The sequence below is a fragment of the Eschrichtius robustus genome, chromosome 11 (genome assembly GCF_028021215.1).
Source record: "Eschrichtius robustus isolate mEscRob2 chromosome 11, mEscRob2.pri, whole genome shotgun sequence".
Taxonomy (NCBI): domain Eukaryota; kingdom Metazoa; phylum Chordata; class Mammalia; order Artiodactyla; family Eschrichtiidae; genus Eschrichtius; species Eschrichtius robustus.
The window spans coordinates 86,181,163-86,206,265 of record NC_090834.1 but is presented as its reverse complement, the minus strand read 5'-3'; the positions used below and the strand labels follow the sequence as shown (position 1 = coordinate 86,206,265).

General features: G+C 36.4%; 1 protein-coding gene across 5 annotated transcripts in view; it reads left to right on the top strand.

Annotated features, from left to right (window-relative positions):
- DCDC1 (doublecortin domain containing 1) overlaps nucleotides 1–25,103 on the top strand; it is a 476,122-nt gene that overhangs the window by 424,967 nt on the left and 26,052 nt on the right. For all 5 annotated transcript variants that reach the window (XM_068555102.1, XM_068555097.1, XM_068555098.1 and 2 more), the window contains 6 exons: nucleotides 2,317–2,487; nucleotides 7,603–7,788; nucleotides 9,192–9,395; nucleotides 10,580–10,781; nucleotides 13,972–14,124; nucleotides 14,846–14,947. In XM_068555102.1, the coding sequence (XP_068411203.1) occupies nucleotides 2,317–2,487; nucleotides 7,603–7,788; nucleotides 9,192–9,395; nucleotides 10,580–10,781; nucleotides 13,972–14,124; nucleotides 14,846–14,947 (1,018 nt within the window). The remainder of the gene's footprint in view (nucleotides 1–2,316; nucleotides 2,488–7,602; nucleotides 7,789–9,191; nucleotides 9,396–10,579; nucleotides 10,782–13,971; nucleotides 14,125–14,845; nucleotides 14,948–25,103) is intronic.

Genomic DNA, 25,103 nt, shown 5'->3' with positions numbered 1-25,103 from the left:
ATCTCTTGCTTATTTAGTAACATATTGTTTAGCCTCCATGTGTTTGTGTTTTTTACGTTTTTTTTCCCCGTAATTCATTTCTAATCTCATAGCGTTGTGGTCAGAAAAGATGCTTGATATAATTTCAATTTTCTTAAATTTACTGTGGCTTGATTTGTGACCCAAGGTGTGCTCTTTCCTGGAGAATGTTCTGTGCACACTTGAGAAGAAAGTGTAATCTGCTGTTTTTGGATGGAATGTCCTATAAATATCAATTAAATCTATCTGGTCTATTGTGTCACTTAAAGCTTCTCTTTCCTTATTTATTTTCATTTTGGATGATCTGTCCATTGGTGTAAGTGAGGTGTTAAAGTCCCCCACTATTATTGTGTTACTGTCGATTTCCTCTTTTATAGCTGTTAGCAGTTGCCTTATGTATTGAGGTGCTCCTATGTTGGGTGCATATATATTTATAATTGTTATATCTTCTTCTTGGATTGATCCCTTGATCATTATGTAGTGTCCTTCCTTGTCTCTTTTAAGATTCTTTATTTTAAAGTCTATTTTATCTGATTTGAGTATTGCTACTCCAGCTTTCTTTTGATTTCCATTTTCATGGGATATCTTTTTCCATCCCCTCACTTTCAGTGTGTATGTGTCCCTAGGTCTGAAGTGGGTCTCTTGTAGACAGAATATAGATGGGTCTTGTTTTTGTATCCATACAGCAAGCCTGTGTCTTTTGGTTGGAACATTTAATCCATTCACGTTTAAGGTAATTATCGATATGTATGTTCCTATTACCATTTTCTTAATTGTTTTGGGTTTCTTTTTGTAGGTCCTTTTCTTCTCTTGTGCTTCCCACTTAGAGAAGTTCCTTTAGCATTTGTTGTAGAGCTGGTTTGATGCTGCTGAATTCTCTTAGGTTTTGCTTGTCTGTAAAGCATTCTATTTCTCCATCGAATCTGAATGAGATCCTTGCCGGGTAGAGTAATCTTGGTTGTAGGTTCTTCCCTTTCATCACTTTAAGTATATCATGCCACTCCCTTCTGGCTTGTAAAGTTTCTTCTGAGAAATCAGCTGTTAACCTTATGGGAGTTCCCTCGTATGTTATTTGTCGTTTTTCCCTTGCTGCTTTCAGTAATTTTTCTTTGTCTTTAATTTTGCCAGTTTGATTACTGTGTGTCTCGGTGTGTTCCTCTTTGGGTTTATCCTGTATGGGACTCTGTACTTCCTGGACTTGGGTGGCTCTTTCCTTTCCCATGTTAGGGAAGTTTTCGACTATAGTCTCTTCAAATATTTTCTCAGGTTCTTTCTCTCTCTCTTCTCCTTCTAGGACCCCTATAATGCGAATGTTGTTGCGTTTAATATTGTCCTAGAGGTCTCTTAGGCTGTCTTCATTTCTTTTCATTCTTTTTTCTTTATTCTCTTCCACAGCAGTGAATTCCACCATTCTGTCTTCCAGGTCACTTATCCTTTCTTCTGCCTCAGTTATTCTGCTTTGATTCCTTCTAGTATAGTTTTCATTTCAGTTATTGTATTGTTCATGGCTGTTTGTTTGTTCTTAATTCTTCTAGGTCTTTTTTAAACATTTCTTGCATTTTCTCGATCTTTGCCTCCATTCTTTTTCCGAGTTCCTGGATCATCTTCACTATCATTATTCTGAATTCTTTTTCTGGAAGGTTGCCTATCTCCACTTCATTTAGTTGTTTTTCTGGGGTTTTATATTGTTCCTTCATCTGGTACATAGCCCTCTGCCTTTTCATCTTATCTGTCTTTCTGTGAATGTGGTTTTTGTTCCACAGGCTATAGGATTGTAGTTCTTCTTGCTTCTGCTGTCTGCCCTCTGGTGGATGAGGCTATCTAAGAGGCTTGTGCAAGCTCCCTGACGGGAAGGCGATCCTGTTCCTTTATTAACAATTCTACTTGAGTTTGTTCTCAAGAAGTTACGGATTTACACATAGGTTTATTTTATGATTGTTGATTGTTCTTTTGCTTATACGAAGGAAAATCTGAGAAACAATCTACATTTTTAACTATTGGATATTAGTAAAATAAAATACCCTAGGATCAAATAGTATATATCCTTTTAAAAAAACAAAACAAAACAAAAAACTAATGCCGTTACCAAATTTTGTGTATTTTGTGATTACATTTTTGTAAATCCAAGAATGCATATATATATGTATAATCATCAAATATCAATAGTAGTTATCACTACATAGTAGAGTTTTGAGTAATTATCTGTACTATCTGACTTTATGCAATGAAAACTAGGACTGCCATAAACAAATCATAACCTCTCCTATTTGACTCCATATTTTTTCTCATTTTTTTCAGAAATACAAACCACATAACAATGGGACTTCTAATCAAAAGTGGAATTACATGAAAAATATGAAAGCTTTTATGGCCTTTCATAGCACTACACTGGATAAGGAAGTCACAGCAGCAAATTATGCTGGTATTTGTACATCCTCTGTGATTAAAGAAAAACACATTGATCAACCAGTAAGTGGTTCCTTCCTACTGAGGACATAAAAGAGGGGTGGGGGAATGGATAAGTTTAATAAAGCAAGGAACTTTTTTTCCAGAAAACCTTAAGTTCACACAAATTAAACACTGACTTGTGAGTGGAATCATTTAGACTCTGTGATTCTGGTTAGGAAAGAATGAAGGAATATTGATATTACCCTCTGCCTATATTGTTTTGATGGCTCCCTATCACCATCACCATCTCTGGTTCATCATCGGCTCACCAGAACAGGCATGAAGCAGGATAATCACACATACTTCACTCCCACAGGTGTGCTTGCCACACTCGATGTCACTCCACTCCAGAAAGCATATTAAAATGCCAATGATTGTAAGTTGCTTTATATTACATTATACCAAGCATAGGGCTAAGTATGATATACTCTAATTTTAAAAGAAATAATTCCTCAAGTTTGGTCCTTTAATTTTTATTAGTAAGGAATTATTTGCACCATACTTTACAGATACCTGAGATATTTGTGGGTCAGTGGATCAAGGCACCTTGCTATTGTTGATAACCATTGGCCTACAGAAACCGAAATCTCATAATGTATGTACATTACAAGACTGCCCAAGACCCTCTTTACTGTTCCCCTCAGTCATCTCTAAACCACTGCTGCTTCTTCACTCGTCATTCCCTGGCTCTACTGAATAAGAGATGTCAAGTGTACCATACCATTCTGCATGTCTCTGGTTTCAACTATGCTATCCCCCCCGACCTTTTCTCCTTTGTCTGTGACCTCATACCTGTTAGCCAATATGCTGCCAAAGACTGCTGAAGTCATCTTAAAAAGAATCGAGTCAACTTGAAAAGGCTCCAAAGATGAGACAGTTTAAGCATCAATATGACTATTGAATGCAGTGGATTGACATACATTAGATATGTTTAAATCCATATGTTCATAGAGATATTAAACAACAGCAACAACAACAACTCAATTTGTCACAATTAGATGATGCTAAGGAACGAATTTGTTACTTTGAAAACCAGTAGATAAAGAATCAAGCATTTATTTTTCCCTTCCTTTATGAACCGTACCTCAAGATAACAAAACAGTTGACAAGAAGAAGCTTCACTTCATAGAAATACCCCAGCTAATACATGAGTAAAGTATGAGGAAATCAGAATATCATTATACTGTGAACTTTAATAAATTAATGGATCTAGGCAATGATCATCAGTAGCTATTAACATAACACAAAGAGACAAAAGAGTTGCTCCTTGATAGAAATACACTGTACCATTTATGAAGGGGTCTTGCCCCCCCAAATCTAACTGGAGAAAATGTACAACAAATAATTACAACAAAAGAAAAAAGAAAAAGAAATGAGGAATGTGAAGATTCAGGGAGACTTAAGAGGTATTTAAACTAATTATAAGGTATTGGCCTTATTGTGATTCTCTTTCAAATAAGTTGTAAGGGAGTGAGAGAATTGTAGAAATTTGAATACTGACTGAATATTTGATTATATTAGGGTATTATTATTATTAATTTTAGGCATGATGTTATAGTTACGATAAAAGAGTTCTTATTTGAAATTTGGGAAGGATAAAACTTCCCAATTTTCAACAATATTTCTTCTAAAAGATTATAACTTTCCTTTCCTACTAGTTAAATGATAACCTATCTGATAGAAATTAATATGGTTAATCTGAAGAGTACAATAATATATCAATTCTGGGATTCACAAATTTTAAAAAATGCTTATCTCTCTTGGGCCTGGGAAAACCAACTCTCTACACAAAGGCTCTAAGTCAGTAATTAATTCTTAACCTTTTCAGAGATGTAGACCTCATTGAGAGTCTCATGAAAATTATGGATATTCTTTCCCCCCAAAATGCACATGTGTACACAGCACTTTTCGTATAAAATTTTAGGGAGTTTGTAGACTCCCCTTGAAATCCAATTTGGACATAGGGTAAGAACTTCTTCTCTAGGCCACATTTGCTTGGCAAGCTTAGAAAAGAAAACTAATACGAAGTAACTATTATATGCTGGAAAGCTATTGTATGTTAGATACTGATGCAATATTAGTTATTTTTACATAGATTATCTTATAATAAATAATATAACATAAATAATAAATATAAACAATATCAATAATTCATTACATTAAGATTGATGAAGAAACTGAATAATTTATTCACAGTCACACTAGCTATTATATATACAGTGAGGGTCATTGTTGATCAGACAAACTCCATGTTATAGACCATATTTCTATAAGGTCAAATGAACAGAGCAAGTTAGTCATTTCAATAAATCAAGGAAATTTTATAGAGGAAAATAATCAGTCAAACCAATTGCTTGGTATTCTGTGTATAGAGCCAGCAGCTGACTTGCTGAACTTTTAAACTCTGTTTGCATTCTGTAGACATAGCCTAACCTAGGGAGCTACCCCAGTGTATTGCATTTTCCTTACCAGCAGCAGTTTAAATGTGTTAAGGGTGAATGAATTAATCAAAAATTCAGTTTGCATTGTGTACGTGCACCACTGCCAAAATAAAACAATTTGGGAACCATCAAAATAGTAGCACCACAGTCATAGGGATTGATGTCTTAATGAATGAAAATACATTTTCTAGATACTTTCAATAGGCTTCTTTAGTGTAATAAGATATATCATTGGCACACGATTCATCATGAAGTCCATGTTTTTCTGTACAAATTATTCTGTATGTAGTATTCATTCAATTCCATCTGAGAGGAGATGTTTTAATTTTCTGTCTCCCAGTAATTTTTAGGAAAATGGAAATAAGATGTGCATATAGAGAAATCCATAGTGGAACTTAAGAATTACATCTTCAAAAGTATCATCTAAATGTTTGCTTTGAATTGAGGTAGCTTTAAGTATTTAATGGAATAGTTGAAGAAATATGACAAAGGCAAAAAAGCCAAAAACTTGGAATCAGAAGTCACAGCTTTGTATTTCAGCTCTGCCACGTACTACTTGGATATCCTTGGATTAAAAACTTCCCTCTCTTAGCTTTTGTTTTCTCATCTGTAAATTGAGAATGATGATATTAACTCCGGCTGTACTGAACTTTTAGCCTTGTGAGGAACAAAGCAAATCAGAGAGTCTATATAAAAGTACTTTAAAATGTTCATGCATATTCAAGAGTACTAGTTCAGTGAATTCTCATGTACCTATCATCCAAATTCAACTATTATCAAGGTTTTGCAATATTTACTAATCCTAGACATGATACCATTTCACCTCAAACTTAAGCATGCACCTGTAAAAATTTGACCATTTTCTTACATTACCATTATGCCATTACCACCTAATAAAATTAACAGTAATTTTTTGGCCATCTACTACCCTGTTCATAATAAAATTTCCCAAGTTTCCTAAAAAATTCTTCTTATGGTCGGTTGGTTTGAGTCAGGATTCAAACAAGGTCCCTATGTGACACTGGTCGCAGAATCCATCCTATAGAATTCCTCTTGTTTGGATTTTTCTGTTTGCTAGCTATGGCATCCTTTAACCTGTTTCTCTGGCTCCCATAACGCCTATAAAAGATATTTAGCACTGGACTTTAATTATATTTATGTTCAGCATTTTTTGGACAAGAATCTTCATAGGTTTTACTGTGTATTTCATATTTATCACTTATGCAGGGATACAGTGTGGATTTTCCATGGGTTCAGGTGATTACAACCTAATCTCACATCAAAAAACAATTCCCAATGACTTTTCATTTAGTGTTGGCTTTTTTGTGATCTTTGTCTAAATCAGTAATTTCATTAGAAGTTTCAAAAGGGTCAATTTTAAAAAGTTCTATTGCTTTCCCTTACATATATTAACTGAACTTTTAGTGTAAGGAAGAACTTTACCTCTTCAACTAGGTATTTGACTGCCCAGAAATATGGTTTGTAAAGGACGGTAGGATAAATGCTTAAATTGTTCTATCTAACTTACCTATTGTAGTATAACAAATCACCTGAAAATTTAGTGGCTTAAGCCAACAACCATTTTTATGCTCGGAGTCAACAACTTGGGCTAGGTTGAACTGGGCAGTTCTGCTGGTCTTGCCCAGGGTCACTAATGTGGCTGTAGTTATCTGGTGGCACACCAGTAGTTTGGTGGTTCTATGGTGTCTGAATGGTCAAATCACATGTCTGGTGGGGGCCTTAGTTCTCCTCAAGGCTTCTTAAGTAGGCTAGCTCAAGTGAGCTCACGTTATGGTCTCAGGCTTCCAAATGCAGCCAAAAACGAACAAGCTGAAATGTGCAAGCACTTCTTATGCATCTGCTTGCATCACATTTGCTAATGCTACATTGGCCACAGCAAGTCACATGGCCTTGCCCAGATTCAAGGAAAGGAGGAAAGGAGAAAGGAACTCTATTTCTTGATTGGAGGAGCAGCAAAATGACATTTCAAAAGGGCATGCAAAGAATGGGATGGTTTTACTATGGCCATCTTTGCAAATAATCTGCTACAATTTCTAATGGCCAATTTCAGAGTTGTAAATTGGTGCCAGTTTACTTCTAATGGACTCCAGTAAGTAGTGGTTTTGTTTTTATTTGTTTGTTGGCTTTTTTGTTGCCTTTTTTTTTTTTTAACTTATATTTTTAATATGATTATGAACTCACGGGACTTTACCTATTCAAACATATTTAAAGTGTTTTGGTTATCATTTTATTTTACTCCCAAATTGTCCCACTTTGGGCCAGTGGAATGTCCTTCATGTTGGCACCTGTGTCTTTTTTGACATAATGCCTTTACTTTTGGGTGGATTCTTTTTTTCTGGGCACGCAAGAAATCCTTGCTTGTCTTGTATATTTCTTGCCCCAAATCTGGAATTGGCCATTCCTCCAAGAAACTCTGATTCTGGATACAAGTTATACTCATTGATATTGAATTGTCATTGCCTCTAGGCTTTTTCAGTCAGCAGCGTTTGGAAATATTTTGCTCTATAATATAATAATTAATAATTAGAGAGCAAAATAATTCATTCATGTTGAGATTTCAAATTTAGCATTTGGGGATCATAAAAGTGCTTTATTTGTATGGTAAAGTATTCTACAAAAGTGCTATCATAATTTAGATGCATCCAAATAAAAACATCTTTACCTCCATTTTCAGGGATACTATTATCTCTCACCCAGTGGAAAGAAAAAAACAATGCTCTGTTTGGCATGTGGGCAGTCCATGAGAGCAGAGAAGAGACTGAAACAGTTGCTTCCAGGGCTGCCATTCCTCTGTGCCTCAGGCTCCGAGACCCAGAAGCCCTTCTCACAAGGACCCTTCAAGGTCATCGATGTGGCCAGAGTATGTAATGATCTGAGCTCTGCTAATACATGTGTGACATCAGTTTGGAAACTTTATGATACATTCATTATTTGCCTTACACTCAAGTTCATCTCCACTCATCCAATTCATCTTTCGTTGATGCACCTTTACCATTCCACCCGCATTGATTTCCTTTTCCCCATTGTAACTTAAAATACATTATCTGTTAATAGTTCAATATACTCTTTGAAGTTAATTGGGCACTTCTGCAGCTTTAATCATCTCCTGACACATTGCACTACTCCCTGTGTTGCTTTTAGATGAGGAAGTAACTGCAAATCTTTACTTAGTGGAGTAGCTTTTTGCCTATATCCACAGGGTAAACTCCTTTTTTCCTAGTATTTTCAGGGCTAATTTGATCTGTTGTTGTTAATGACTCTTCAGGTTGGGTGCCTGAATTCATGCATTCATGTCTAATACTATTTATAGCTCATGGAGAAAATAATCTCTGCTGCTTTCCTGTGATCTTAATTTAAAATGGCACCATTTAAAAAATTCTTTCCTTCAAGTTTAGAAGTGAGAAGAGCTAAGAGGAACTTACACAACTGTGTAAAAAGGAGCAATTCCTTAGGGGTGGGAACCTTCCACCTGGTGTGCTCTTCAGGGCTTGCCGGTCTTATTCCCAGGTCACTGTCCTCTCTCCCCTAAACCTGATACACATTGCAGAAGAGCAGGGTAGTAACAGTTGCAATAAACATCAACTGAAACAATAACTGAAGGAAAGGGGGAGTCAGTCCTCTTGGAAAGCCTGCAGGCATTTGGCTTTGTTTTGGTGACAGTAGGGTTGTGTTAAGGAGGTGGGGGTGAGCTGATCGGAAAGAATCCCCAGTGTTACAGCATCTTGGACACAACTTCTCCCTCAGGGCAGCTTCCTGAGTAGCAATGAAAAGGAAGATGTGAAGTGTGGCATTCACCACCCTCATTGTCATGTGGTTAAGGCTACACTCATTCCCCTCCTCATTCATCAATATCTGCCACCATAGGATGGCATCATCCTAAAGTTAAAGATTAAGAGAATATCTTTACTACTAGTGTCCATTACTTCAACCCCAGGCTCTCTCTGGCCCTGGCATCCTTCTTCCCCATCTCCTGTCCAGCGGAAGGCAAAGTAGAAAACAGGAGAAGGCCAGAAACACAAGACAGAGGCCCAAAGTCACCTAGAGACTCAGTGACAGGGCTGGGAAGAGAACTGAGGAGTTCGGACCCAATGTCCTTCCCACTACAGCACCTAATACTTTTAGCATATGAAGTGAACATTTCAAAATTTAGTTGCCACACCCATGTACACACACAAATCAAGAGGCTGAAGTATAACAAAATAATAAAACTAAAAGAAAAAATGTTTGAGTTGATCTATGTTGTTGTTTTTTAAAAAAAATCAGGCTGATTTATCTTCTTATGAGGCTGAAAACACTTTAAGTTATTATGAAGAACGTCTGTTATCTTTACGGATGAAGACCTGCACGCAAGTTGTATCTCATAGTGGCATGGCAGTTACTCACCAGAAGGCAGTGAAAATAATTGCATACAAAAATGGAGATGGATATCGAAATGGGAAGTTAATTGTGGCTGGAACATTCCCCATGGTAAGTGGCTATCACTTAAATGCTTCTCGAATCCTCAGAGGTAATGATAATGGTGATTTTTCTGACAAGAAAAAAAGCAGTGAGATTGAGTGACAAATATCCCTAGCCAGTTTTACCAATTGAAGCTGCTGAGATCAAGATCTCTGTTTTCTTAAAGATGTTATTTTTGATTGTATTTCTTCGGATACAGACTTAGAAAAATGAGAAACAGAAAGCCTTTTTTGCCTTCCTTCCCCTTCCAGCTTCAAGTTGTATGTCAGCTCAGTATCCTAAGAGATGCCACCTCCTTTATCATCTGGAGAATCGGAGCACTAATTTGTTGATAGGGGGTTTCATTTCATTTCCAAATTAGAGAGGCAGGAGTTGTGCTAGGAGGGAACATGTGATTTCTGTCCTAGAGGCTGCTCCCCACAGCCATGGGAAGGGAGGAGAGTCCCCAGGGCCCAAACCCAGCCTTGTCCTTCCATTGCATAATGGTTGTCTTGTGTCTGTACATTCTGACCAATACCTTTAACAACATATTTTACAAGCAATGTTAAATATGATATGGAGTTACCCTGGAGACTTCTTGCAAATACACACACACACATAATCGTTCACTCACCCCTCTGAGTACGAATAGATTTTTTTATTAAGATACTGTTGTTCAATGGACTAAGCAAAGGACAAAAGTTAGCAACTCCAGAATTCACCCTGGGACCCTGGCTTTTGTGGTCTTGGGCAAAAATATTAACCTTTCAGCCTGATTTCCCATCTGCCAAATGGAAGTAATAATGTGTCAGTTCTTGGTTTGAAAGTCAAGTACTCATTTATTTTAAAGCAGTTCATCTGAAGTGTTAGAATAATTTTATTCATTCTTAAGCACACAACTGAAAGTGGATTTCTAGGTTTACACTCCTTAGGAAATAAATACTCTGATGATAAAATGTATTAACATACAATAGCTGCTGTGTTAAATTTTTGGAGCTAAGAATTTTCACAGCTGGATTGGACTAATTTGTGAGATTATGTAGGACAATCCAATATCAAAAATCATCTCTAATCAAAGATCAAGTTGGTAGCTATTGCTTTCTATTTTCTCAAATTAAAGGATTTTCTCAGAGTTCTAAAATAACACGCTCGTCATGATTATTCTCAGTTCTACCACTATTTCTTCTCAGTTCCTTATAGCCTTTGTTTTTTAGCTGCTTGCAGAATGCACGGAACAGCTTGGTCTTGCCAGAGCAGCCTCCAAAGTGTATACCAAAGATGGAACCACAATCCTTTCCTTGTGGGATTTGGTTTTATGGGCTCTTGATAAATCTTTTATCCAGAGAGACTCTGAGGAACAAAAGGAAGAGGCAGCCCCTGTTGGAACAAAAGAGACACCTGTTAAAAGTATGGAAGGTTGGTTACATTCTACAGGATTTAGCTGATTCTACTTATGTTTGATCATGTGAAAGTTAAATGTAATTCTTTCATTCAGTCACCCCTTCGAGAGTTAAAAAAAATCACAGGAAGCTACTCATATGAAATTCTCATAATGATTTTACCTTGCAGAAAAATAAGAAAAAATTTTTTAATGTAAATTTGATTTCAGCACCAAAACAATAAATAAATTGCCTAGAATTATATAAAATATGTTTGACAGTTTAGCTACTTTATGCAACATGAGCAGGTTCTGTTCTTAAATTCAGAATCAAAACCAACTGGAGGCCGCTTAAGAAAGTGGGACTAGATCAATGCAAATCTCTTCCTACTATTAGAAGAGAAGGTGTCCCCTCCACCTGTCTCCACTCCCCTCCCCTGTCTCCACTGCTCCTCCAACTCCCCTCCCCTGTCTCCACTGCTCCTATGAACTCCCAGAAGCTACAGCAAATGCACCCCTATCACAGCTCCTAGCACATTGTGTTATAATTATCTGTCTACATCTTTGTGCGTTTCATTAGACTAGGTACAACTTGAGGGCAGGGCCTGTGTCCCCAGCAACAATTTGCTAAATGAAAAAGAGTCTTGCTAGCAGTGATTCGGCGGTTGTCTCAGGTTTCCATTGTTGTGCTGAGAGGCATGGTTTAGAGGTTAAGAATGTGGGTTTTGGAGCTGAAAATACCAGGGTTCAGCTCCTACCTGCCACTTGTTAGATGAGTGATCATGGGTACTCTCTGTACCTCAGTTCCCTCATTTGTAAAATGAGGACACTAATAGTCACATGAATATATACTAGTTCAGTCTTCATAAATACGAATGTGTATTCATAAGAATATATATGAATATGAATATATATGCATATGAATATATATCACTTAGATTAATGCCTGATTGATACTTAGCAATTTAATAATGTTAGTTATCATTATTGTGTGTAGGATTCAGTAGGAAAAACCCACTCCTTCCTCTGTGTCTCTCCTTTATTCTCATACTACTATCCCATTCACAATGGTTCTGACACCAGACCTGTGGGGTTTTTTCCCACACCAACTCCCACACCATCTAGCTGGATGTCCTACAATTTAACTCAATTCTGACACTACCTACCTGGAGATAAGGTCAGATCCCACAGGTTAAGGGCCCAGTCCCACAACACTGCTTCCCACTCACCCCATTTCAGAGGTCCAGACCTGTGCTTCTGACTGAGTGGCTATAAATTGGCTCCCTCCTCAGGTTCAGCTAATTTGCTAGAGCAGCTCACAGAACTCAAGAAAACTGTTTACTTACTGTTTACCTATTTATTATAAAAGGATGTGGTAAAGGATACAGATGAAAATCCAGATGAAAGAGAAGCATAGGGTAAGGTGCGTGGGAAAGGGCATGAGGATTCCATGTTTTCTCTGACACTCCACTCTCCCAGCATCTCCATGTGTTCACCAAACCAGAAGCTTTCTGAACCGTGTACTTTTGGGATTTTTATGGAGACTTCATCATGTAGGCATGATTGATCATCAACTCCATTTCTAATTCCTCTCTGGAGAATGGGGAGTAGGGTTGAAAATTCCAAGTTTCTAATCATGGCTTGGACTTTTCTGGTGACCAGCCTCCATCCAGGAGCCCACCAAGATTCATCTCATTAGAACAAAAGACACTGCTAGCACCCAGGAAATTCCAAAGAACTTAGGAGCTCTGTGTCAGGAATTAGAACAAAAGATGCCCCTAGTGCTCTTTACCACTTAGGAAATTACAAGAATTTTAGGAGCTCTGTGTCAGGAACTGGGGGAAGAGACCAATATTTTTTTCTATTATTTTATAATGATATTATTTGTTTGGTTTTGTAATGAGTTTTAAAAAATAATTATGTGAATATTTAATACCTAGCTGATCACTAAAGCATATAGTTCTGCCTTTATTTGGCATGTGGAATATCTGATCTCCAGGTTCTGGAAGATTTAAAATTTCAAACATTCTTCTTTCAAATTCTTATTTAAAACCTGCTTGGAGGTAATGTTATTCATGCAGGTCTACCAAGAGGGTATGGCCATCCCTTCCCCTCATATTCTAAAGGTTATCCTTGAATCAGGCAGGGGCATTAGCTGGCTGTCCCCTTTACTGAATCATGACTTGGAGTTATGACATCGGTTTGCATTGAGGAAATTAAAAGAAACAGGCATCAATCAAAAACTCAGTGTCATGCTTACTATAAAGGCGGTGGTTAAAGGCACTGGCTCTGGAAGCGGATGGCCTTGATTCTAATTCCGGCTCTGCCCCCGCCTGGCTATGTGACTAAATCTCAGTTACTGTACAAAAGAGGAGTGGACCTACCTCAGAGTATCATTTTGAGAATTAGATGCGATAATGTATATAGAGGTCTTAGTAAAATGCCCAGCACATAGTAAGTTCTCAATGTGTATTAATTATATAGTAGGATACTGTTTGCTGTATCACAAATAACCCCTTTATGAAGACCCTGAAATAAATTTCTCTAAGATCTCAGGACCAGGAAAGTTGTATCTTGAGGAATTTATCTCTCTCTGTCAGCCATGTGTGTCTTGAAATGGTGTTTTCCTCTTTGCTTTAGCCACAAGGATTCTCAGCGCCCAAATAGTGCTTTATCTCCAGCAAATAAAAACAGTGTGGTATTCATGTCTAGTATCATAATGATGATAAAAATATTATCTAGCATTTTTTGGATGCTTGCACAATTAACTAGACCAAATATTATTCTAAACACTTCCTTTTTATAATCATCCCAACAGCAGAATGAGATAGATACTATTAATCATTTAATTGATGAGTTCTCTGAAGCACCTTATCTCTGGCTTTGGTCTATTCCTATACTCCTTTCTCCCCTTCCTTGCTTTTTTATCTCTTTATTTTATCCCTTTTCAGAGTAGATATTTTGGTAAGCTACCTCATATTTTTTTCATAACTAGATAAAGGGTAAGAAAGGAATTAAAATATATATTTACAATAAGATTTGTTTAAATTATTTAGTTGCATATGAAGTTTCTGATCAAATTTATATATTTGCATCTGGTTTTGGCATTAACCTGTTTAAATCAAGTCATTAATGAAGAATAAAATATTTTGAATAAACAAGTGAATTCAGCAAGCAAATTTATTCATTATTCATTGAACAATAGTAAATGTGTCATTTGTTTCCCAGGAACTGCAAGAATGCAAGTGAAAACCAAATTATTTCCAAAGTCTGTGACATCTGATAGTTTGAATGATATAGATAAGTCTTTGCTCACCCTCATCCTCAGAAATCCTATTGCCATCTGGGTATCTTGTGGTGAACCATTTCTAAGTCCGAATGGTAAGTGTTTTGTTTTTGCTTTCTTTCAAGCAAGTGCATAAAGAGAGAGAGAAATAAATTTTTTGTCACCATAAGAAAATCAATTAAATGTGTATAATGTCAATATAATAACATCACATTTATGCAAAGAACGGGAGGTTCATCAATTAACATGTGCACAAGGATAGCTATACTCCTATATTTGCACAATTGCCTGTTTTTTTCTTACTGGAATGGAGTATTCTGCATGGAAAGTGTCTAATTTCATTGATAAAGAGATCCTTGGTCTATAAGACTGAGAATAATGATATACATTAGAAAATAACAAATGAGTTTAATTCACACTGAAGACGACCTGTCTGCACATTTTCATTTTTAAGAATTGCACCCTTTAGGCAGTAGGTGGATGTTTAAAAAAATGAATGGTTCCAAGGAAGGCTTTCATCACCTCCAAATAGTTTGTGGAAATAGAAAATGAAATATGGCTATTGCATATGGTAAATCTATATAATAAAACAGCACTGTTCTTCTTTTTCCCCCTCCATTCCATAAAGAAATGCCTTAAGCCCTGTCATCTTTCAAATGAAGTTTCTTTTAATGACCCTTACCTTTTAATTACTTGTTTCTAATTGTATCTGTTTCTTGGAGCAGAAAGTTCTTTATAAATTATTGGCTTGCATGATAAATTACTGTTGATAAGAAGAATGCAAGATAAAATATCATGTATTGTTTTTAATTCTAGCTTTGAAGAAAGCAGAAAAAATAGAAAAACAGAACTGGCTAAAAAAGGACAAAATTTTGGCTGATCTAGACACTATGAAACACAAACTGAGACAGTTAAAAGGTCAGTATGAACTAAATCAGGTATCACCGTGTTTAATTCTAAATGTAACCTTAATTTGCTGGTAGGTTTTTTTTTTACCATTAGATACCAGATGTTTAACTGAATATTATATACTGTGTTACAAAAGTCACTTGAGCAAGTCTAAAACCTATTAATATATCTTTTCAGTACTGATTTTATATTTGTAAATTTTATATTAAAATGAATATCACATGATTTATATATACATTTTTAAAATTCGAAGGATGTGTGGATCATATAACCACCCTTTTGGTTTTGAAACAATTCCTGGACTGACATTTTATGGACTTTGGAATTAGTCATTAAACAAAACTTTCTGTTATTTCTTGGGTATTGCTTGGGAAGAAGTTTTGTTAAATAATCCGAGTGAGGAAGTACTAAATTCTTCAAAGATTAGTGTCTTTATCACAGAAGGGAGGTATCTTGTTATGCGGCATAAGATATATTATTCATAGACAAAGTGATTGATTGACAGTATTTGTCCTCTTCTTCCATTCTCTTTGTCACAGAATCTTAAGTTCCTGATCTTATGTTACTCCCAGCACTTCAGACACCAAATGATTCTTTGGGGAATAAGTATGTTATGGACTTTAGTCTGGGAAGGAATGCATTTCAGGCTCTGTAACTGCCATAGCAGGATTTCAGCTCCTGAGTAGCTGTACTGTCTGGTGTCAGAAACATGTGAATCTTACTTCAATAAATAAGACAGTTAGTCCTAAGTGCACTAGACAGCACTCTGGGTTGAAATGGCTATTTTTCAGTTTTTACCAAAAGAATTATTGGGTCTAACTGAAAAGCATCTATTACTATTGCTAACCTCTACTACTCCAACTACTTGACATTTTCACTTGAATGTCCCATAGGCATGTCCAAAACTGAAGTTAACACGTCACCGTATAGTGACCATACCACCATTTCATTTCATATCATATCACACCAATGCCTCCTTCATTTCTTCTGTGGACATTACCACAATCCACTCAGGTGTTCCATCTCAAGGAGCTGGGAGTCATCCTTGGCATCTCCCACTCTCACTATCTCTAAGCAAATATCAGTAAGTTTTGTTGCTTTGAATCTGTTTTTTCAAGTGAATTCTAAGGATCTTGATTCCTACTGTCATTATCGAAGTTCAAGCTATCGTCATCTATTCTTTGGGTTACTGGGTTAGCTTTCTAACTGGTCTCCCTGCCTCCAGTCTTGACAGTAGTTTCCATCCTGTTCATAATGGTGACATTCTGGAACGGGAGTGATCATGCAAAAATGCAAAGGTGTAACGGTACTCCAGGCATAAAACCTTTCAAAGCTCTTATTATCTTTATGGCAAAAGTGAAACTCCTTAATGTTGTCCTTCATGATCTGGTTCTCTGGAAACTTCTCCCTCCCCTTATTACTTACTCCTCTCTACCCATTTGGACTTTTTTTTCAGTCCCCCAGACTTATCATGTGCTTTCTTAACTCTCAGCTTTTGAAACAATTCAGTTCCCTCTGCCTCAAACTTTTCTCTCCCCTGTTCTCTTGGATTGCTTCTCATTATTTACTTTTCAGCTTACTCGTTATTTCTCCTAAAAGTCTTCCCTAACATTCCAAGTCAGGAATAGTGTGGTTTATCATACCCTTAACTTCCCCTGATAGCCCTTATCACTTTATTATACACACCTGATCATATGACTGTCTCTCCTATGTTACATTATAAATTCTATACCCTTCTAATTTGTTCTCTGAATAGTTGTAGAATTATTTAATTAAAGAATAAATGGAATTTCAACCACCCACTCCAATGAGCTTTCTAAGCTCTATTTCTTTATCAAATTAAATCAAAAGAAAGTAACGTATTAAAAATAGCACCTGGCAGAGCTGCTTTTACTGAATTCTGATTTTATATTATGTCTTTAGCTTTTATTATAATTATTAAAAAAGTATTTTAAAGTTCAGTTGGCATCATCCACAATATCACTGTAGAAAACAGTCTTTTTAGTCAGATGGTGTCCATTATGGGGAAATCCATTAATGCAGTTTCTTATAAAATTTAGTACTAAGATAAATCTTGTCTCTACTGCTAAACTGTTATGTTTTCTGCTATTAAATGTAAATTCTGTGCTAACTTATAAAATACCTACTGTGAGGATGGTCTTTTCTAGTTGTTGGGATTAGGAGGAGAAATAATAGCAAGTTTAAATTCAGTTAACTGCAGTCCCTGTTGGATTGTGAGCTTCTGTTTTTTTTTTCTTTTTTTAAAATTCAATAATTTTATCATTTTTTTAAACATCTTTATTGGAGTATAATTGCTTTACAATGTTGTGTTAGTTTCTGCTGTATAACAAAGTGAATCAGCTATACGTATACATGTATCCCCATATCTCCTCCCTCTTGCGTTTCCCTCCCACCCTCCCTATCCCACCCCTCTAGGTGGTCACAAAGCATCAAGCTGATCTCCCTGTGCTATGTGGCTGCTTCCCACTAGCTATCTGTTTTACATTTGGTAGTGTATATATGTCCATGCCACTCTCTCACTTCGTCCCAGCTTACCCTTCCCCCTCCCCGTGTCCTCAAGTCCATTCTCTATGTCTGCGTCTTTATTCCTGTCCTGCCCCTAAGTTCTTCAGAACTTTTTTTTTTAGATTCCATATATATGTGTTAGCATACGGTATTTGTTTTTCTCTTTCTGACTTACTTCACTCTGTATGACAGACTCTAGGTCCATCCACCTCACTACAAATAACTCAATTTCGTTTCTCTTTATGGCTGGGTAATGTTCCATTGTATATATGTGCCACATCTTCTTTATCCATTCATCTGTCGATGGACACTTAGGTTGCTTCCATGTCCTGGCTATTGTAAATAGTGCTGCAATGAAAATTGTAGTACATGACTCTTTTTGAATTATGGTTTTCTCAGGGTATATGCCCAGTAGTGGGATTGCTGGGTTGTATGGTAGTTCTATTTTTAGTTTTTTAAGGAATCTCCATACTGTTCTCCATAGTTGCTGTATCAATTCACATTCCCACCAACAGTGCCAGAGGGTTCCCTTTTCTCCACACCCTCTCCAGCATTTATTGTTTGTAGATTTTTTTAATGATGGCCATTCTGACCAGTGTGAGGTGATACCTCATGGTAGTTTTGATTTGCGTTTCTCTAATGATTAGTAATGTTGAGCATCCTTTCATGTGTTTGTTGACAATCTGTATATCTTCTTTGGAGAAATGTCTATTTAGGTCTTCTGCCCATTTTTGCATTGGATTGTTTTTTGATATTGAACTGCATGAGCTGCTTGTAAATTTTGCAGATTAATCCTTTGTCAGTTGCTTCATTGGCAAATATTTTCTCCCATTCTGAGGGTTGTCTTTTCATCTTGTTTATGGTTTCCTTTGCTGTGCAAAAGCTTTTAAGTTTCATTAGGTCCCATTTGTTTATTTTTGTTTTTATTTCCATTTCTTTAGGATGTGGGTCAAAAAGGATCTTGCTGTGATTTATGTCATAGAGTGATCTGCCTATGTTTTCCTCTAACAGACCTATAGTGTCTGGCCTTACATTTAGGTCTTTAATCCATTTTGAGTTTATTTTTGTGTATGGTGTTAGGGAGTGTTCTAATTTCATTCTTTTACATTTAGCTGTCCAGTTTTCCCAGCACCACTTACTGAAGAGGCTGTCTTTTCTCCATTGTATATTCTTGCCTCCTTTATCAAAGATAAGGTGACCATATGTGTGTGGGTTTATCTCTGGGCTTTCTATCCTGTTCCATTGATCTATATATTTCTGGTTTTGTGCCAGTACCATACTGTCTTGATTACTGTAGCTTTGTAGTATAGTCTGAACTCAGGGAGCCTGATTCCTCCAGCTCCATTTTTCTTCCTCAAGATTGCTTTGGCTATTCAGCGTCTTTTGTGTCTCCCAACAAATTTTAAGATTTTTTGTTCCAGTTTGTGAAAAATGCCATTGATAGTTTGATAAGGATTGTATTGAATCTGTAGACTACTTTGAGTAGTATAGTCATTTTCACAATGTTGATTCTTCCAATCCAAGAACATGGTATATCTCTCCATCTGTTTGTATCATCTTTAATTTCTTTCATCAGTGTCTTATAGTTTTCTGCATACAGGCCTTTTATCTCCTTAGGTAGGTTTATTCCTAGGTATTTTGTTCTTTTTGTTGCAATGCTAAATGGGAGTGTTTCCTTAATTTCTCTTTCAGAGTTTCCAGCATTAGTGTATAGGAATGCAAGATATTTCTGTGCATTAATTTTGTATCCTGCTACTTTACCAAATTCATTGATTAGCTCTAGTAGTTTTCTGGTGGCATCTTTAGGATTCTCTATGTATAGTCATGTCATCTGCAAACAGTGACACTTTGACTTCTTTTCCGATTTGGATTCCTTTTATTTCTTTTTCTTCTCTGATTGCTATCACTAAAACATACAAAACTATGTTGAATAATAGTGGTAAGAGTGGGCAACCTTGTCTTGTTCCTGATCTTAGTGGAAATGTTTTCAGTTTTTCACCATTGAGAATGATGTTTGCTGTGGGTTTGTCATATATAGCCTTTATTATGTTGAGGTTAAGTTCCCTCTATTTCTGCTTTCTGGAGGGTTTTTATCATAAATGGGTGTTGAATTTTGTCAAAAGCTTTTTCTGCATCTATTGACATTATCATATGGTTTTTCTCCTTCAGTTTGTTAATATGGTGTATCACATTGATTGATTTGAATATATTGAAGAAGCCTTGCATTCCTGGGGTAAACCCCACTTGATCATGGTGTATGATCCTTTTAATGTGTTGTTGGATTCTGTTTGCTAGTATTTTGTTGAGGATTTTTGCATCTATATTCATCAGTGTTATTGGTCTTTAATTTTCTTTTTTTGTGACATCTTTGTCTGGTTTTGGTATCAGGGTGATGGTGGCCTCGTAGAATGAGTTTGGGAGTGTTCCTCCCTCTGCTATATTTTGGAAGAGTTTGAGAAAGATAGGTGTTAGTTCTTTTGTAAATGGTTGATAGAATTTGCCTGTGAATCCATCTGGTGCTGGGCTTTTGTTTGTTGGAAGATTTTTAATCACACTTTCAATTTCAGTGCTTGTGATTGGTCTGTTTATATTTTCTATTTCTTCCTGGTTCAGGCTTGGAAGGTTGTGCTTTTCTAAGAATTTTTCCATTTCTTCTAGCTTGTCCATTTTATTGGCATATAGTTGCTTGTAGTAATCTCTCATGATCCTTTGTATTTCTGCAGTGTCAGTTGTTACTTCTCCTTTTTCATTTCTAATTCTGTTGATTTGAGTCTTTTTCCTTTTTTTCTTGATAAGTTTGGCTTATGGTTTATCAATTTTGTTTATCTTCTCAAAGAACCAGCTTTTAGTTTTATTGATCTTTGCTATTGTTTCCTCCATTTCTTTTTCATTTATTTCTGATCTGATCTTTATGATTTCTTTCCTTCTGCTAACTCTTGGGTTTTTTTGTTCTTCTTTCTCTAACTGCTTTAGGTGTAAGGTTAGGTTGTTTATTTGAGTTTTTTCTTGTTTCTTGAGGTAGGATTGTATTGCTATAATCTTCCCTCTTAGAACTGCTTTTGCTGCATCCCATAGGTTTTGGGTCATTGTGGTTTCATTGTCATTTGTTTCTAAATATTTTTTGAATTCCTCTTTGATTTCATCACTGATCTCATGGTTATTTAGTAGTGTATTGTTTGGCCTCCATGTGTTTGTAATTTTTACAGGTTTTTTTTTCCTGTGATTGATATCTAGTCTCATAGTGTTGTGTTCTGAAAGGATACTTGATACAATTTCAATTTTTTTAACTTTACCAAGGCTTGATTTGTGACCCAAGATATGATCTATCCTGGAGAATGTTCCATGAGCACTTGAGAAGAAAGTGTATTCTGTTGTTTTGGATGGAATGTTCTATAAATATCAATTAAGTCCATCTTATTTAATGTGTCATTTAAAGCTTGTGTTTCCTTTTTCATTTTCATTTTGGATGATCTGTCCATTGGTGAAAGTGGGGTGTTAAAGTCCCCTACTATGATTGTGTTACTGTCGATTTCCCCTTTTATGGCTGTTAGTATTTGCCTTATGTATTGAGGTGCTCCTATGTTGGGTGCATAAATATTTACAATTGTTATATCTTCTTCTTGGATTGATCCCTTGATCATTATGTAGTGTCCTTCTTTGTATCTTGTAATAGTCTTTATTTAAAAGTCTATTTTGTCTGATATGAGAATTGGTACTTCAGCTTTCTTCTGATTTCCATTTGCATGGAATACCTTTTTCCATTCCCTCACTTTCAGTCTGTATGTGTCCCTAGGTCTGAAATGGTTTTCTTGTAGACAGCATATATATAGGTCTTGTTTTTGTATCCATTCAGCCGATCTATGTCTTTTGGTTGGAACATTTAATCCATTTATATTTAAGGTAATTATCGATAATGTATGTTGCTATTACCATTTTCTTAATTGTTTTGAGTTTGTTATTGTAGGTCTTTTCCTTCTCTTGTGTTTCCTGCCTAGAGAAGTTCCTTTAGCATTTGTTGTAAAGCTGGTTTTGTGCTGCTGAATTCTCTTAGCTTTTGTTTGTCTGTAAAGCTTTTAATTTCTCCATCAAATCTGAATGAGATCCTTGCTGGGTAGAGTAATCTTGGTTGTAGGTTTTTCCCTTTCATCACTTTCAATATGTCCTGCCACTCCCTTCTGGCTTGCAAAGTTTCTGCTAAAAGGTCAGCTGTTAACTTTATGGGGATTCCCTTGTATGTTATTTGTTGCTTTTCCCTTGCTGTTATTAATATTTTTTCTTTGTATTTAATTTTTAATAGTTTGATTAATATGTGTCTTGGCGTGTTTCTCCTTGGCTTTATCCTGTATGGACTCTCTGCACTTCCTGGACCTGACTGACTCTTTCCTTTCCCATAGTAGGGAAGTTTTCAACTATAATCTCTTCAAATATTTTCTCAGTCCCTTTCTTTTTCTCTTCTTCTTCTGGGACCCCTACAGTTTGAATGTTGGTGCATTTAATGTTGTCCCAGAAGTCTCTGAGACTGTCCTTTCTTTTCACCCTTTTTTCTTTATTCTGCTCTATGGTAGTTATTTCCACTATTTTATCTTCCAGGTCATTTATCCATTCTTCTGCCTCAGTTATTCTGCTATTGATTCCTTCTAGAGAATTTTTAATTTCATTTATTGTGTTGTTCATCATTGTTTGTTTGCTCTTTAGTTCTTCTAGGTCCTTGTTAAACATTTCTTGTATCTTCTCCATTCTATTTCCAAGATTTTGGATCATCTTTACTATCATTACTCTGAATTCTTTTTCAGGTAGACTGCCTATTTCCTCTTCATTTGTTTGGTCTTGTGTGTTTTTACTTTGCTCCTTCATCTGCTGCATATTTCTCTGTCTTCTCATTTTGCTTAACTTACGGTGTTTGGGTTCTCCTTTTCTCAGGCTGCAGGTTCATAGTTCCCATTGTTTTTGGTGTCTACCCCCATGGCTAAGGTTGGTTCAGTGGGTGTGTAGGCTTCCTGGTGGAGGGGCCTGTTGCCTGTGTTCTGGTGGATGTGGATGGATCTTGTCTTTCTGGTGGGCTGGACCGCGTCCGGTGGTGTGTTTTGGGGTGTCTGTGAACTTATTATGATTTTAGGCAGCCTCTCTGCTAATGGGTGGGGTTGTGTTCCTGTCTTGCTAGTTGTTTGCCATTGGGTGTTCAGCACTGTAGCTTGCTGGTCACTGAGTGGAGCTGGGTCTTAGCGTTGAGACGGAGATCTCTGGGAGAGCTCTCGGCAACTGATATTACATGGGGCCGGGAGGTCTCTGGTGGTCTAATATCCTGAGCTCGGCTCTCCCACCTCAGAGGCTCAGGCCTGACGCCCAGCCAGTGCACCAAGAAGACCCTGTCAGCCACATGGCTGGATGATGGGCAAGTCAGGAAGGAATCAGGTTTCCGGCCCTTGGATGGTGGCCGACTCAGGATTGGCTCTCCACAGGTCTGCCTCTGGATTGTGAGCTTCTTGAGCGTTGGATGAAAGAGGAGGTTTGGCAGGTATGAACAGTGACCAAATCAATTATATTGTATTATTATAAGGATTGGTAAATACAACAAGTTTTTATTGAGCGTATACTGTGTACAAAGTACTATGGTAAGCTGATTTTACATTTCATTTGTAAGCATGATCATTGCTAATATTAATGAAATAGTAGTAATAACTTTTTGGGTTTTTTATGATTAAGTTACAAATGTCAAATATTTACTACGTGCTTAGTACAGAATGAATATTCAATAAACATTAGAACAGGGATTCCTGAGAAGGCAGTCCATTTTCCCAGGTGGGATCTTAAAAACAGATAAACAAAACTGAGGGATGGCAGATCAGGCCGAAGTATCACCTTTGTTACATATAAAGGCAATTCTGGAACATTTTGTTTAATGTGAGAGCTAAATGGATCTGCTAACTGAAACCCCAAATGAGGTGGACTAATCCTTCCAGGCACATATGGTGCTGAACCAGGATGGGCCCTCCCAATAAAGGAGAGGTATGAGGAGAGCTATCCAGGTGAGATTTATAGTCTGAAAGAACAGCAAAGTACTCACGTTCTCTAGCTTTCCCCATTAATAGTTAGATATTATCTTCCCCCGCCCCCACCGATCTCATGTGAAATAAAACAGAATATATGGAAAATGTAATAAGAAAATAAAAAGTAATTTATTCAATACATTTTTGTTTTGTTTCTATTTGTTATTCTTACCTACATAAATGATAGTTTATTATGAAAATCTTTTGTGATGACATTATGTCCCTTTATAAAAATTAGAGTGCAAATGCTTTCATTTTCTTAAGACCATTAGAAACAAGTTGACAAAAAACAATAATGCATATGTTTTTTGCTCTTTCTTATATTCAAATCCTGGCTCTTAACAGTGTAAATGATAAACTATTGGAGAACTGTCTTTAGTTGAGCAAAATTTTAGTGTTCAAAATGCATTATAAATAAAATATTTATTGAGATATTATCCACAAGAATTTATGTGTCATAAATTAATGTTGTCTGTACATTATGAATAGAGTCAGCTGAAAACTATATTTGGCATAAATTTGTGTTATGTATTTTTCTGGTGCCACTGTGCTCTTCTCCAAAACCTGTTGCCTAATGACATTGTCACTGTAACTCATTGGCTGTTAATTCAATTATGTTTTCTCCATAACCATAAATTGCATATGCATGCTTATTAGGTACATAGAGTTCTGATTTCCCTGAAAAGTCATTGCTGCCACCTATTTTTATTGCTGGATCTATTTCCACAAACTTGAGCTATAAGAGCACAAATGCGTTATCCTCTACAAATACTGAGTTATTTTCAAAAGGTTTTGTTCATAGTCACGGTATGAAAACCTGCACATTATAAGTCTCCTGGCAACAAAATTAGGACTTAACATCATTTCAGTATTTCTATTATTTTATCCACCTAAGTGTTACTTTCTCAAAAAAGCCTTTTCTGACACTTCAGACTAGGTCAGCAACCTGTTTTACATGCTTTTACACACCTGTACTTCCATGGTGCAACACAGTTACAATCAGTTATTGGTGTAATCATTTCCTTGACATTTGCCTTCCTTACCAAAGTGTAAGCCTTTGAGGCAAGGACTTAGTCTCGAACATGTTTGTATTTGCACCATCCAGCACAATGCCTGACTCATACCTGGTGTTCAACATAGGTTTCTAGAAGGAACATACAAGAGAAAGCATTATTTGTACTTAAGAAGTTTTGAGATCAGTCTGAGACTCAGTGCTCAGTATATCTTCAACCCAGAAAAAGAAAACAATTTAATAAGTGTGACCTTTAAACCTCTTTCATAATGATTTAAAGTGGTCTACCTGAAAGAATGCATAAATTCAAATCTCCACACTTATTAACTTATGCCTGTGATTCTTTAGAATACACCATTCCGATAAATATTTTCTCTTACCACAGCTTCTTAAGAGCCCAGAGGACACAGCAGAGGTGTCAGAAACTAATCGTGTTCGCAGGGTATTATTAGATAGAAAAAAAAAGGCCTCCTGTCTCTTGGGTTAATATTATTTTAGAAATACTTAATCCCCAGGCTGCTAAACTAATTGTGGGGGAAAGGCTTATTATTAGTGAAGAGAACAAAACATATGTTCCATG